Below are 16,420 nucleotides of genomic sequence, written 5' to 3'. Positions count from 1 at the left end.
AAAATTAATTGCATTTAAAATGATGCACCCTCAAATGAGGCCTAAATAAAGGTTAAAAAAAAAAAAAAAAACACTAAACGAATGGGAAGTTGCTGTTTTTCTAGCGTATACAAAATGAGATGAGAGCAGCCGTTCATATCAATGCACCAAGGCACTAAAGGGATGTTAAAGCTTCACGGCAGCAAAACTGGGCCACAAGGTGAAAGAAAAACAATGATTTTGCTTTCAGAGTGATTCCATATCTTTGATAAATATGGAGCTGTGTTTTTGCATTGGTTTGGAAGCCGGAAGACTTACTGTAAGTAAATAGAACCCAGTGACGTGCAAACTATTTATAGGAACCAATTGGCGAATTTTCTTAGAACTCTGCACTGAGCAAAATCGCTTGTGCACTTGCATTTTTGTATTTGTTATGTTAGGTATTGGTATGTTCCCATTCAGCTAGCTCTTGGCAGGAATAATGACAAACTGTGGTGTCTTATTCAATCATTACATGAATGATAAGAATGAGCAGGTTTGTGTGCTCGAAATCTGAACTTCGATATTTGTTTGGAAGTTGAACAAACTTTCGAATTCGAGCAAAGTTTGGGCCTAAATCCAAGAAAGGCTCATCCTCGGATTATTGTTTTCTAAGAAGGTACGTGAACTTTCAAAAACGCAAATGAGAAGAGCAGATCATTATTTATACATATATATATATATATATATATATTTATACATATATATATATATATTTATACATATATATTTATACATATATATATATATATATATAATTCCTGCTTATTTTGAGTTTCTTCTCATACTTTTGCGAGTTCCCGCAAAACCAAAACACAATTATACATCCAAAACCACCATTATAAGTGCACACTTGAGTACATATTGTATGTGCCATTCCATGAGGACTCAGATAATTTCTATGCTCATACAGTACTGATGGTGGCTAGTTTTGTAAAATGACCAATAATTATTGTATGCAGTATGAAAATAATACAAGTATAATTTTATCTAAATTGTGGCTTCTATCTGGTTAATTCTATAAAAAAAAAAGATGGCAAGAGTTTACAAATGGCTAGTATTCTAAAAATTAGTTGGTGAGATGATCCTTGTTTAGTATGAACACGTGCTGTATACAGCGTCTATACATACAGTATGTACAGTAGATAAATAAAAATATTCATGTATTTGTACAACTTACTTGAATGAACATGGCGCCATCTACAGCTAATTTCAAGTCACTGCAGCCACTGACTAAAGCCATTTGCTCTTCCACACTAAGGTTTCCTCTTAGCATTCCTGACTTCTTCAGCTCTTCCATCTGCTTTCTGATACAGGGGTAAAAAAAAAAAAAAGAGAGAGAGAATATCATTAGACATGACGGAGAGAAATAAACTGTAATAAGTAATATTCTAATGACTTTTAAAGGTTTTGTACATATTATGCTTGGTGAATTATAATGTGCGATATTGTAGTGCATGGGGGGCCAACTACAGTCCTCAAGGGCCACTGGCAGGTCAGGTTTTCAGGATATCCCTGCTTTAGCCCAGGATGTTTACTCATTATGACTGAGCCACTGATTGAGCCACCTGTGCTGAAGCAGGGATATCCTGAAAACCTGACGTGTTGGTGCGATATTGTAGTGCATGGGGGGCCAACTACAGTCCTCAAGGGCCACTGGCAGGTCAGGTTTTCAGGATATCCCTGCTTTAGCCCAGGATGTTTACTCATTATGACTGAGCCACTGATTGAGCCACCTGTGCTGAAGCAGGGATATCCTGAAAACCTGACGTGTTGGTGGCCCTTGAGGACCGGAGTAGACCCCCCCTATTGTAGATACATAGCCCATCTTGGCACGTATTTACTAAGCACTCTTCTGCCATAGGACACCTTACAGACAATTGACTTCAGAAAAGTGCTTAGTAGATATGCCCCCAAACCTCCCTTAATCTTATGCTGTGAAGGAAATGAAGGCCCATCTTGCTCTACTTGAACTTTACCCATAGATAATCAGAATCAAGAGATATTGCGGACATATCTGACAATTAACCCTGACAACAATGTAATGATGGTGCATTTATAGCTTTGCATTCTTTGTAGCCGCTTTGTTAACAATTTTGGCATAATAGAGTAACAGCCAAAGAAACCTGGATTATTATCAGACTGCTAAACCTGAGTTAGTTGGCCGGTAAGTACGGTTTTGGAAGTTTATTTCTCCTTCACGTTGTGTGGGTAGTAGTGTGCAGGTCTCCTAATATTTGGGAGTTTATGGCACTCTCTCCTCCTGATAATATTACTACTGTGCAGTGCTGTAAGATCCCATAGATCCATGACCTAAAGAGCTAAACGTTTTGTGTCTGAGACACACATTAAGGATAGACTGCAATGTATGTATGTATGTCTTTATTTATATAGCTCCATTCATGTACACAGCTCTTCACATCAGTAATACACATGACATAATATAAATAACACTTAATGGGAAGAAGTGCTTCAGACATAAAAGTAACATTTAGGAAATTTGAGTCCCTGCTCCGAAAAGCTTACAATTTAATTGGTAGCTAAGAACGTATAGAGACAGTAGGACGGTGTTCTGGTAAGTGCGTCATGAAGGTTCCAAGGTCTACATATGAGGTGTAAAGTATCAGCCACGGAGCTACTCACATGCTTCGTTAAGGAGGTGTGTTTTAAGATAGGTCTTGAAGTTGGTGTGAGGATCCATGAATCTCACCACCCTCGGCGCGCCTCCTGCCTGCCCCGCTCTGCGATCGGGTGCTCCGCTGCTCCCTCTCCCTGCAATGCATTATCAGGGCCATCCTCCTCCAGCTGCCGGCCTACGGCGCGCGCGCGCCTCACGTGCAGACATAAATATGGAGTCTCCTGGTCCGCCTCTAGGTTGCGCCCACGCGGGGGCATCATCGGCGTGACGCGCGCTCAGCAAGTTCTTGCTCCGGCAGCTGCTATACGGCTCTCACCCATTTCCTGCATCACTGCAACCAACCACAACCCGCATAGATGGCGCGCCTCCGCTCTGCTCCACACTCATTGGCTAGTCTCCCTGTTATATGCTCAGCCAGCCCACTGTCTCATCGGCTGAGCATAAACCTTTGTCATTCAAAGTGTTCACCACTCTCCTCTACTGCCTTGCCTAGTGCTCTTGTTCCTAGATCTCTGTTGCTGACCCGGCTATTCCTTAGACTCCACTCTTCTGTACTCCTGACACGGCTACCATCGACGATCCGCACCTCTCCAACCCCGACCTCGGCACACGTACCACGACTATTCTCATCTCTCCAATCCTGACCTCTGCTAATAGTACTTGCAACGATCCGTACCCGGCTATCTCGACCAATCTACACTTCAGACGTGCCCATGTGACTGTGGGTTGGTGTTTATCTAATCCCCACCTCGGCCTCGCGGTCCCGCCTTGTTTGTGGTGAGCAGGTGCTGGTCAGATATTGGGTGGGGAAGGGCATTCCATAGGTGTGGGTAAGGGAGTGAGAAAGGTTTAAGGTGGGAGAGGGCTTTAGATACAAAAGGGGTAGAGAGAAGACATCCGTGAGCAGAAGCAAATATGTATAGCAGTACAATACAGGGAACTCTATGTGGAAAGATACAATACACCTTATGTTCTGGTATTTATATTATGCTGCTGCAATTCAGCGATAGCTGTATATTCTTAAATTGTTGGAGATATAAATGAAATGCGAGTCAGTGGTTTTGTAAGTGTAGCCATGCATAATAATGACTGCGTACATCTTCCCTGTTGGCAGTAAGTCCTGGTAAGTACAGGCCTGCCAACAGTAGTTATGGAGGTTTTCCCTCACACCCTGGTGTGGTGCCCTGTGTAAGGAAGGGAGTGGCTGTATGCTCTGAGTCCCTGGATAGTGACCTCAGAGATGCGCCTGCCCCCTGAGGTATAAAGGGCACTGCACTGTCAGTTAGTGTGTGGTTAGCCAGCAGTTGTGTGAAGCAGCTGGTAAAATGTATGCTCCTGCATAAGGGATTGGAGGAATACTTTTGTGACCCTAGTGCTGTAAATAGCGGTATCAGAGTGACCAATCACGTCTGTCTAAGCCACACTGTGTCCAGGGACCTGGCGCAGTGGTGATCTCCCTAGGAGAAAGGGAATCCCACTTCAATACGGGAGGGAGTACCTGGCAAAGGGACAGCACGGAGAGATGTGCGGCTAGAGCCGGCAGCTGCATGGGGCAGTCTGCTACATCCCAATCCACAATAAAGATGCCATGTTCAAAGAAACCCCCACTGTGTGAGTGTGAGATTACTCAACAGTGGCAGTCACCACCGAGAAGGAGTTCCTGACCAGGACCATCTCCCTGCGGAAGCATAGATCCTGATGAGGTGGAGGCGCTGCACATGAAGTAAGTTGGACTCGTAACCACTACCTCAGATACCTGTCCTGCTGCCATCCTCTATAACACCAAGCGGGAGACTCAGGAGTCCTGTTACTTGCAGGTGCACCACCAGACACGACCTTGTAATGGGGACCGGTTAGACCACACGGGCCAATGTGAGATTGGGTGGGTCAGACAAGGGGGGTCCAGTCGTTACAATTGGAGGCTCTGCTGAGATACCTGGTAACAGGACAGGCTTTTGCTAGGCACACGCTAGGAAACAGGGAGAGTGTCTGCTGCCACTTTGTGCTGCGTGGGACGGAGCCAGGGGTAGTCGGGGAGCTGCTGGAGCTGCAGGCCGCACAGACGCCTTGGGATCCATAAGGGGTTAGTGAGTCTGGAGAAGGGGGTTATTGCTGTTCTAGTCGCCTTGAGGTAGCGCTAGCGGGGGACGCCTGAAGGGGTAAACTGGTAACTTAGGGCAGGAATTCTGGAAGGGTCCGCACTAGGCTAGCCAACAGTAGGTCGACGCCCAAAGTACTGCATGGAAGAGCCAGAGTACTCTAGTCTCCATTCCAGACCACTTACCAAGGAGCACAGACTGGAGGAAAGCGTTACAGTAGACACTGAGAGAGTGAGCCTAGCCTGAGGTAGTGCAAACACGAGTCAGATCTACGTTAGGTACACAAGGTGGTGCACAAGGCATGTTTGTTGTACGGATGTGGTAGCTGCCCCGCAGAGCGGAGCTCCATGTCCAAGAACCCCGTGTTCAATGATCAAGAGAGACCCGTCAGAATGGAGGATCTGCACAGAGTAGAAGGTCCAGGATGGCGGGGAGAGAGAACCGCAAGAATGGAGGATCTGCATAGAGTAGAAGGTCCAGGATTGAGGTCAGAGGAAGAACACGCATATGAACTGTGCGTGGGTGAAGAACAAGCTACAGAAGAGACTTTTGTGAGCTTGTTGTGGAGTGGCGTGAAAGCCGTGGCTGAGCCGTGTTTGTCATGTTTTTGTTCTCGGGATGATACCCCTGAGAATAATGAGCCTGACAGTATTATCAGATGGGAGGAACGAAATGGACTTTGTTATACCCCAATTAACAAACAGCCAGACGCTACCTCAAATGGGAAAAAGGACAATACTTACCAAGATGGCGGTTCCCGCGCTCCCGGGAACTTCGTCTTGCAACTTCGCAGTTTGCAAATTGTTGGCCAGGATTGGCGCCAATGAGAAAACTCCACCCCGATGGGGAGTTTGGCGCGAAAGCTGGAGCCGCGCCCTCATGGACTATGACTCACTCCGCCCCTGTGCTGAGTCAGCCTACAAGTCTACGAGACATCCCCCTAGTTTCAACCAGGGGGAGTGGTTTGCAGTTCCACCGGATATCGATGGAGAAAGAAGGAGGAGGGGTTGCCAAACCCGCCCCTGCCCTTCAGTTGCGAAGAGCCCTTGACCAGTACAGACCTCTGAAACGAGTGCCTCCGCTGGTGAATATGGCTGAAGTTGCTAGTAAAGTGGACCAGAGTCTGTTGATCTCTACTCATCCCTACTCGGCTCCAGGAGGCTTCCTGGTCATCCGTGTGGAGGGTGTGGAGACTGTGGTATGTCTTTGCCTGCAGTGCAGACTGCCGGGCGGAGCCGTGGGCAGTGAGGCCCGGTGCCCCCACTGTGGACTGCAGTACATGTGGCCCATGACCACTTTTGTACCGGTACAAGCGGTGGGAGTAGCCGGAAATGTCCCGATGCCGATCGACGAGCAGCCGGGAACACTATGGAACGAGAGTGCCGGTCCCGAGGAGTCGGAGTCAGGTTCGGTGCTCCCGACGGAGAAACCCAGCCATCGGAGAGGTGATCACCGAGGAGTCCATCGCGGGTCTTCTACTGGGATGCCCAGACCGAACTGCGGGTTGGGATCCTCGGACGAGGAGTGTGCTGGGCTGTCGAGTGCGATGGTCAGAGAAAGAGACTGTCATACTATTGCTACGCCATGGAGAGATGCCATTCCCCGTGGTGTAGAGACGCGGAGTAGAGTGTCTCCAGTACCGCGACCACCCGATCGCCGGAGTCCCACTGCCGTGGTGACTAGTGGATCGGAAGGAGGTCGATCCACCCCGACCCTGCGAGGTAATAAGACGACACCGTGCCTATCGCAGAATAAGGGGGTGGAGGAGAAGGAAGAGCGAGTCCAGAGCCAGACTGGATCGCGCAGCAGACGGGCGTTGCCAGATGTCCTCGTGGAGGAAGAGATCCCGATTGGGGATCCAACCCAAGATGGCGTCGAAGCACGTGCGTGCGCGGAGGAGATTCCGGATGACCAGGGCGGCATCGAGTGGGAGGTGCTAGCGCCTCTGCGGTCGAGCAGCGGAAGTCGATCCCCTACTACCCGGGGGAGCGGGCGTTCGAGCCGGAGAGCAAGAAGCCCAGCTGCTGGAGTCAAGAAAGGACTTTGTGGCGAACTCAAGGCAGGTATTGCTGGAGAGCAGGTCGTAACCCTGTCAATACCTACCGTTCGGTCCCGTCCCTCAACCCCGTCCACTCCCAAAATTAGCCCCAAGGCCATAGTTAAAGCCCCAGTCCCCGTCACTCCGTCATTCGGGTCCACTTCTAGTTTGGGGGCGTCAGGGGATTCCCGGGGTCCTATCCAAGAACGGGCTGGAAGCCTGGACTGGGGAACGTCCGATGATGGATCGGAGGGTGGAGGGAGGATTTCTCGACGTGGGTCGATGGCCAGCGAGAGTTATAGTGCGCTGGGTCTGGAGGGGGGACACTGGTCACAGAGTAAGAGCCAAGTGGGGCGATCTGAGGGTACGTCCGGGGTATCTTCGGATGGGCCTGATGAGGAGTCAATAGAGGAGTCTATAGAACCTAGCTCCGAAGAACGGAAGGAGACTAGGTAGTGGGCCCCGTTGTACGAGGGGTATGTAGCCTGGTTCGACCGCACCCGATTTATCCTAGAGAGGGAGGGAGTGGTTTGATCACTGGTGGGCTGCTGGGGACTTTGATGACGAGGCATACCTTAGGGCCCTAAGGGTAAGGTGGGACCGCATCCAGGCAGGCCTTATTACTCCACGGGGATCTGAGGGGTTGGATGACCCGGTAGAGGCCGATGAGCCCCTATCCTGGGTGCTGCCCGGAGCGGCTGGCAAAAGTAGGTTGACCAGGACCTCTGCGTACATCTTCCCTGTTGGCAGTAAGTCCTGGTAAGTACAGGCCTGCCAACAGTAGTTATGGAGGTTTTCCCTCACACCCTGGTGTGGTGCCCTGTGTAAGGAAGGGAGTGGCTGTATGCTCTGAGTCCCTGGATAGTGACCTCAGAGATGCGCCTGCCCCCTGAGGTATAAAGGGCACTGCACTGTCAGTTAGTGTGTGGTTAGCCAGCAGTTGTGTGAAGCAGCTGGTAAAATGTATGCTCCTGCATAAGGGATTGGAGGAATACTTTTGTGACCCTAGTGCTGTAACTAGCGGTATCAGAGTGACCAATCACGTCTGTCTAAGCCACACTGTGTCCAGGGACCTGGCGCAGTGGTGATCTCCCTAGGAGAAAGGGAATCCCACTTCAATACGGGAGGGAGTACCTGGCAAAGGGACAGCACGGAGAGATGTGCGGCTAGAGCCGGCAGCTGCATGGGGCAGTCTGCTACATCCCAATCCACAATAAAGATGCCATGTTCAAAGAAACCCCCACTGTGTGAGTGTGAGATTACTCAACAGTGGCAGTCACCACCGAGAAGGAGTTCCTGACCAGGACCATCTCCCTGCGGAAGCATAGATCCTGATGAGGTGGAGGCGCTGCACATGAAGTAAGTTGGACTCGTAACCACTACCTCAGATACCTGTCCTGCTGCCATCCTCTATAACACCAAGCGGGAGACTCAGGAGTCCTGTTACTTGCAGGTGCACCACCAGACACGACCTTGTAATGGGGACCGGTTAGACCACACGGGCCAATGTGAGATTGGGTGGGTCAGACAAGGGGGGTCCAGCCGTTACAATTGGAGGCGCTGCTGAGATACCTGGTAACAGGACAGGCTTTTGCTAGGCACACGCTAGGAAACAGGGAGAGTGTCTGCTGCCACTTTGTGCTGCGTGGGACGGAGCCAGGGGTAGTCGGGGAGCTGCTGGAGCTGCAGGCCGCACAGACGCCTTGGGATCCGTAAGGGGTTAGTGAGTCTGGAGAAGGGGGTTATTGCTGTTCTAGTCGCCTTGAGGTAGCGCTAGCGGGGGACGCCTGAAGGGGTAAACTGGTAACTTAGGGCAGGAATTCTGGAAGGGTCCGCACTAGGCTAGCCAACAGTAGGTCGAAGCCCAAAGTACTGCATGGAAGAGCCAGAGTACTCTAGTCTCCATTCCAGACCACTTACCAAGGAGCACAGACTGGAGGAAAGCGTTACAGTAGACACTGAGAGAGTGAGCCTAGCCTGAGGTAGTGCAAACACGAGTCAGATCTACGTTAGGTACACAAGGTGGTGCACAAGGCATGTTTGTTGTACGGATGTGGTAGCTGCCCCGCAGAGCGGAGCTCCATGTACAAGAACCCCGTGTTCAATGATCAAGAGAGACCCGTCAGAATGGAGGATCTGCACAGAGTAGAAGGTCCAGGATTGCGGGGAGAGAGAACCGCAAGAATGGAGGATCTGCATACAGTAGAAGGTCCAGGATTGCGGTCAGAGGAAGAACACGCATATGAACTGTGCGTGGGTGAAGAACAAGCTACAGAAGAGACTTTTGTGAGCTTGTTGTGGAGTGGCGTGAAAGCCGTGGCTGAGCCGTGTTTGTCATGTTTTTGTTCTCGGGATGATACCCCTGAGAATAATGAGCCTGACAGTATTATCAGATGGGAGGAACGAAATGGACTTTGTTATACCCCAATTAACAAACAGCCAGACGCTACCTCAAATGGGAAAAAGGACAATACTTACCAAGATGGCGGTTCCCGCGCTCCCGGGATACCGCGTGGGCCAGCTGCAGAAAGTCTTGCAACTTCGCAGTTTGCTAATTGTTGGCCAGGATTGGCGCCAATGAGAAAACTCCACCCCGATGGGGAGTTTGGCGCGAAAGCTGGAGCCGCGCCCTCATGGACTATGACTCACTCCGCCCCTGTGCTGAGTCAGCCTACAAGTCTACGAGACATCCCCCTAGTTTCAACCAGGGGGAGTGGTTTGCAGTTCCACCGGATATCGATGGAGAAAGAAGGAGGAGGGGTTGCCAAACCCGCCCCTGCCCTTCAGTTGCGAAGAGCCCTTGACCAGTACAGACCTCTGAAACGAGTGCCTCCGCTGGTGAATATGGCTGAAGTTGCTAGTAAAGTGGACCAGAGTCCGTTGATCTCTACTCATCCCTACTCGGCTCCAGGAGGCTTCCTGGTCATCCGTGTGGAGGGTGTGGAGACTGTGGTATGTCTTTGCCTGCAGTGCAGACTGCCGGGCGGAGCCGTGGGCAGTGAGGCCCGGTGCCCCCACTGTGGACTGCAGTACATGTGGCCCATGACCACTTTTGTACCGGTACAAGCGGTGGGAGTAGCCGGAAATGTCCCGATGCCGATCGACGAGCAGCCGGGAACACTATGGAACGAGAGTGCCGGTCCCGAGGAGTCGGAGTCAGGTTCGGTGCTCCCGACGGAGAAACCCAGCCATCGGAGAGGTGATCACCGAGGAGTCCATCGCGGGTCTTCTACTGGGATGCCCAGACCGAACTGCGGGTTGGGATCCTCGGACGAGGAGTGTGCTGGGCTGTCGAGTGCGATGGTCAGAGAAAGAGACTGTCATACTATTGGTATGCCATGGAGAGATGCCATTCCCCGTGGTGTAGAGACGCAGAGTAGAGTGTCTCCAGTACCGCGACCACCCGATCGCCGGAGTCCCACTGCCGTGGTGACTAGTGGATCGGAAGGAGGTCGATCCACCCCGACCCTGCGAGGTAATAAGACGACACCGTGCCTATCGCAGAATAAGGGGGTGGAGGAGAAGGAAGAGCGAGTCCAGAGCCAGACTGGATCGCGCAGCAGACGGGCGTTGCCAGATGTCCTCGTGGAGGAAGAGATCCCGATTGGGGATCCAACCCAAGATGGCGTCGAAGCACGTGCGTGCGCGGAGGAGATTCCGGATGACCAGGGCGGCATCGAGTGGGAGGTGCTAGCGCCTCTGCGGTCGAGCAGCGGAAGTCGATCCCCTACTACCCGGGGGAGCGGGCGTTCGAGCCGGAGAGCAAGAAGCCCAGCTGCTGGAGTCAAGAAAGGACTTTGTGGCGAACTCAAGGCAGGTATTGCTGGAGAGCAGGTCGTAACCCTGTCAATACCTACCGTTCGGTCCCGTCCCTCAACCCCGTCCACTCCCAAAATTAGCCCCAAGGCCATAGTTAAAGCCCCAGTCCCCGTCACTCCGTCATTCGGGTCCACTTCTAGTTTGGGGGCGTCAGGGGATTCCCGGGGTCCTATCCAAGAACGGGCTGGAAGCCTGGACTGGGAAACGTCCGATGATGGATCGGAGGGTGGAGGGAGGATTTCTCGACGTGGGTCGATGGCCAGCGAGAGTTATAGTGCGCTGGGTCTGGAGGGGGGACACTGGTCACAGAGTAAGAGCCAAGTGGGGCGATCTGAGGGTACGTCCGGGGTATCTTCGGGTGGGCCTGATGAGGAGTCAATAGAGGAGTCTATAGAACCTAGCTCCGAAGAACGGAAGGAGACTAGGTGGTGGGCCCCGTTGTACGAGGGGTATGTAGCCTGGTTCGACCGCACCCGATTTATCCTAGAGAGGGAGGGGGTGGTTGATCACTGGTGGGCTGCCGGGGACTTTGATGACGAGGCATACCTTAGGGCCCTAAGGGTAAGGTGGGACCGCATCCAGGCAGGCCTTATTACTCCACGGGGATCTGAGGGGTTGGATGACCCGGTAGAGGCCGATGAGCCCCTATCCTGGGTGCTGCCCGGAGCGGCTGGCAAAAGTAGGTTGACCAGGACCTCTGCGTACATCTTCCCTGTTGGCAGAAAGTCCTGGTAAGTACAGGCCTGCCAACAGTAGTTATGGAGGTTTTCCCTCACACCCTGGTGTGGTGCCCTGTGTAAGGAAGGGAGTGGCTGTATGCTCTGAGTCCCTGGATAGTGACCTCAGAGATGCGCCTGCCCCCTGAGGTATAAAGGGCACTGCACTGTCAGTTAGTGTGTGGTTAGCCAGCAGTTGTGTGAAGCAGCTGGTAAAATGTATGCTCCTGCATAAGGGATTGGAGGAATACTTTTGTGACCCTAGTGCTGTAACTAGCGGTATCAGAGTGACCAATCACGTCTGTCTAAGCCACACTGTGTCCAGGGACCTGGCGCAGTGGTGATCTCCCTAGGAGAAAGGGAATCCCACTTCAATACGGGAGGGAGTACCTGGCAAAGGGACAGCACGGAGAGATGTGCGGCTAGAGCCGGCAGCTGCATGGGGCAGTCTGCTACATCCCAATCCACAATAAAGATGCCATGTTCAAAGAAACTCCCACTGTGTGAGTGTGAGATTACTCAACAGTGGCAGTCACCACCGAGAAGGAGTTCCTCACCAGGACCATCTCCCTGCGGAAGCATAGATCCTGATGAGGTGGAGGCGCTGCACATGAAGTAAGTTGTACTCGTAACCACTACCTCAGATACCTGTCCTGCTGCCATCCTCTATAACACCAAGCGGGAGACTCAGGAGTCCTGTTACTTGCAGGTGCACCACCAGACACGACCTTGTAATGGGGACCGGTTAGACCACACGGGCCAATGTGAGATTGGGTGGGTCAGACAAGGGGGGTCCAGCCGTTACATAAGAAATAATACTTATTCTGCCTTGTGATTCAATGGGTATTTTTGAGGCCAGCAGAGAAATTTAACAGAAATAAATATATATACAGTTCAGAATATTTAAGAAAGCATTCCTTCCTGCTCTAGTTTATTTTTCAAATTTGAAAAGATGTGAAGTTGTATTTACTATGCTGTATGATGGATAAACAGACACAGTATTCTATCATACTCCTATCTGCAGTATCCGGTTGTCTGCTCCTCGCTCAGTATCCGGCCGTCCAAATTTGAACACTGGTGATGCCACCTTTTCTGTATCTACGACGCTGCTCTCAGTGCTATAGAACATTTAATTCCATCACTCCACTTAGGACAGATAGTAAGCAATAGTTACATATTATTGGAGGTTGAAAAAGAGGACAATATATCCATCAAGTTCAACCTATGTTAAATTTATACAGCATATATTTATCCTATATTTGTGTAACCCCCCCCCCCCTCCACCCCCCCAAAGAGAGATTGGCAGGTACATCATATAGCTGTGGTGCTAGGTAGCTCACCTGTGGTCTTCCAGGAGGCCTGCAGAACTCTGCTGTTTGTAATGGGAGCAGCAACAGGACAGGCTTTTGATTCGTGGCGCAGCGCCTCCATCCTGCAGGGCTCTGTCAGAGGCAGGGAGTATTCCCTGCAGGAACCCCTTACAATAATCCACACTCAGGCAAGGAACAGTTCACCATTTATTGGCAGGCCATACATGCTCCTTCCTTCTCATGCAAGAGAGGTGCTATACACCAGCAGACATGGAACACTTCCCCTCACAGCTTGCATGGACTCCATTCCCTGACTAGGCCCCCCAGTGGCTTGAGGCCCCTGTGGCTGTTCTCAACCCCCCTACACCTTGATGGGGTAGGGTAGAAATATTGCCCTACTCCCTAAGGAGCAGGCTAGACAGGAACAACCCCTCCATTTGGGTAGGGAGCCATCTTTTATACCTGGGGAGGTGTTAGTAACCCTGCCCCAAAACTGGGCAGGTTTAGATGACGGACAGGCATCACACCACACTACATGTGACCCAGTTAACACCTCCCCCAGACATAATACTCCCAACTGCCATTCGGCCTGCACCTGGATATGGCAACAAATTAGCCAGCGACCTAAGGGACTCACATGCTGGCCCATGTGAGAGAGATTTAACCCTAACACTGCCTGCACCTTACGAGGACTTACATGCTAGGGCCAGGGAACACATAGCCAGGGGCACTGGGCTACAATTGTATTTCCAGTATTTTGATTCAGAGGAAGGCAAACAAAAAAACCCAGTGAAACATTATCCAATGATGTCTTATTAGGGGCAAATAAATTATTTCCCAACTCCAAATAATAGCAATCAGATTTCTCCCTGGATCAACATCCTTCCCATGTTTACTTATTTGGTGTCTCCATGTACTGTACACCTTATCTTCCAAAAAAAGGTTAGATATCTTTTTAAAAAAAGATATCTATTGTATCTGCCATCACAGTCTCCATGGGTAATGAATCCCACATTTTTACTGCCCTTACAGACAAACCTTAAAAATGTTTCTTTAAAAAAAAAAAAAAAAAAAAAAAATACTTCGAGTTGTCAGAATTTGGTTCAAAATAAAACTCACAGCACTCACCCAGATGTAACTCACTTCAGTCCTAAGGCAGCAGCCATGCTGCACGCTCATGCTTGAGAGTGGTAAAGTCATCAACTCTCCAAGCATGAGCGCAGGCTGTCCTGCAGAATTTTGCAAGCGCGAGCAGAAGGCGTGTCATTGGCTGGATCGGGGCTATTTCTTTGTGTAGTGTGTGTTTTTGTGTGTGGCTGCGTGTGTGTGGCTCTGTGCTGTGTTCTGTGTGCATTGACTGGTGCTGATTGGTTGCTGAAGGGACACTTGAAAATCAAATTTCTCCGTCTCCCCAAGCGCTTTGCTTTGGAGAGCGTACGTGCACGTGCACATGCCGTGTGAGTGTGGCCATACAGATTGACTTTGACTGAAGTGAGCGCGCCAAGCCTCCCGCTTGCTTCTTCAAGGTAAAAAAATATATATTCTAGCATTTGTGCAATATTGAATACATGCTGGCACATCTCCCCCACTGCTGGCACATCTCCCCCACACATCTCACATCACACACAGAGACACCAAGACACACACAGCCCCGATCCAGGCAAGGGGACACGCCCCCTCCCTTAGTAGCCCCCACCCCACCTCTAACATTTCTGCTGGACAGCCGAGGGAAACTTATAATGTCCATAATTTGGGAGATGAGTCACATTGGAAGCTCAAAATAGTTTAGTTGACCTACAAATCCACAGCAGAATATCCAGTGAAAGTTTTGTTGTGCTACGTGGTGCCGTTTCTGAGATTTCGATGCTTCGGACATACAAAGAAACAAAGAAATGGAATCCAACTTAGAATTATATTATATTATATATATATATATATATCATACACACACACACACACACACACACACACACACACACTCACACATACACATATATACACACACACACGTGTATATTGTGCGTGGAAAGGTGGTGAAGTTGTGTATGGGAGATACAAAAGCCCTGCATTTGCAAATGATACCTATCCCTACTAAGGGTTAAAGGCCCAGGGAGGGTTTTGTAAACGAAGACAGGTGCAGATCACCTGGTCTTAATTAACAGAGTATAAGAAAGGGCAGGCTAATCAGTTCTCCCTCTCCCCTTATTCCAGCTAAGGGAGCTGGATGTGACAGACAGACACTGGCCTGCAACAGGTTTGGTTTATGATACCTGTTTTATTGTTTGGTAAGTGGGAAAGCCACTCAAAGATAGCTATAGAATTGCTGTCTAGTTAATGCTCAGATAGAGCTAGGATTTATTTTGATTCTTTTGTTTGTCTTGATTTTGATTGCTGGAGTGAGAAAGAAAATAAAGCCTTTAGACCAAAGCTGTGACTGTGCTTTACCCTAAAAGACAGTGGGTTTTAAAGTTCCCAGACAAGAACCCTTCAGACAAAACGGGGTATTTTGTCACATTTGGTGGCGAATGCGGACGCCCACATTATATGTCTGAGGGTATAAAACTACTTCAAACTCACCATGGAGGACATTTTCAAGGCATTGCTCCAGACTGCATCCACACTGCAGCAGGCTATCGCTGCACAACAAGAAACTAACTTTACACAGCAGCAGATGAATGCTGCCCAACAGCAAGCTGCTGCAGAGCAAAAGACTAAGGCTAAGGCTACGGCCCCGCTCCCTCCGTCAGCGCGCCCGCACTGCAGACAGGCGGGGCGCTGACATACACAGACCGCGATATGCGGTCTGTAGGGAGCGGGAGGTGGGCGGGAGTGGGAGGCTTGAGCGGGAGGGGGGGCGTGGCTTGAGCGGAGGGACCCGCTACTCTCCCCCCCTCCCTCCACGGCTCGGGCTGGAGCTGCTGATTGAAGGTACAGTAAATAAAGCAACACACACACACAGGCACTCATACACACACACACAGGCACTCATACATACACACACACATACACACACAGGCACACACAGGCATACACAAACACAGACAGGCACACACATACACAAACACAGATAGGCACTCACGCACACACATACACACACACAGACAGGCACTCACGCACACACATACACACACACAGACAGGCACTCACGTACACACATACACACACACAGACAGGCACTCACGTACACACATACACGCACACACACAGACAGGCACTCACGCTGCTTTCACTCCACACTCCTCCCCGCTCCCCGAAGCTTCTCCTCCTCCCGAAGCCTCCCCTCCTCATTGGCTCACAGCCACACCACGTGACGCGTCGACGCTAGGAATTACAATTCTCTTGTATCCTCTAGCGGCTGACGCGTCACAGCATGTAGTGAGCTGTGCAGCCAGGGGGGACCGGGACCGGCTCGGGAGGATTCCCCTGCTGGTGGGGAACGCCCGTGCAGCCGCCCGCGCCGCCGGGCGCAGCGGGTCCCAGCCCTAAGGCCCCGCTCCCTCAGTCAGCACGCCCGCACTGCAGACAGGCGGGGCGCTGACAGACACAGACCGCGATATGCGGTCTGTAGGGAGTGGGAGCCGGAGTGGGAGGTGAGCGGGAGTGGGAGGGGGGCGTGGCTTGAGCGGAGGGACCCGCTACTCCCCCCCCCTCTCTCCCTCCACGGGCTCGGGCTGCAGGAGGGAGCTGCTGCGGGCTGCTGTAAGGTAAGCAGCTCCCTCCCCCTTCTGCCACAAAAACACACACACACACACTACCTTGAGTAGGAAGCTGCCTGATGACAG

General features: G+C 50.9%; 1 protein-coding gene across 4 annotated transcripts in view; it reads right to left on the bottom strand.

The window, feature by feature from the left end:
- The window catches only part of CRYL1 (crystallin lambda 1), a 249,736-nt gene that overhangs the window by 193,895 nt on the left and 39,421 nt on the right, over window positions 1-16,420 (bottom strand). For all 4 annotated transcript variants that reach the window (XM_075592296.1, XM_075592293.1, XM_075592295.1 and 1 more), the window contains exon 3: window positions 1,199-1,325. In XM_075592296.1, the coding sequence (XP_075448411.1) occupies window positions 1,199-1,325 (127 nt within the window). The remainder of the gene's footprint in view (window positions 1-1,198; window positions 1,326-16,420) is intronic.

Source organism: Ascaphus truei, chromosome 3 (genome assembly GCF_040206685.1).
Source record: "Ascaphus truei isolate aAscTru1 chromosome 3, aAscTru1.hap1, whole genome shotgun sequence".
Classification (NCBI taxonomy): Eukaryota; Metazoa; Chordata; class Amphibia; order Anura; family Ascaphidae; genus Ascaphus; species Ascaphus truei.
This window is presented reverse-complemented; position numbering and strand designations above follow the sequence as displayed.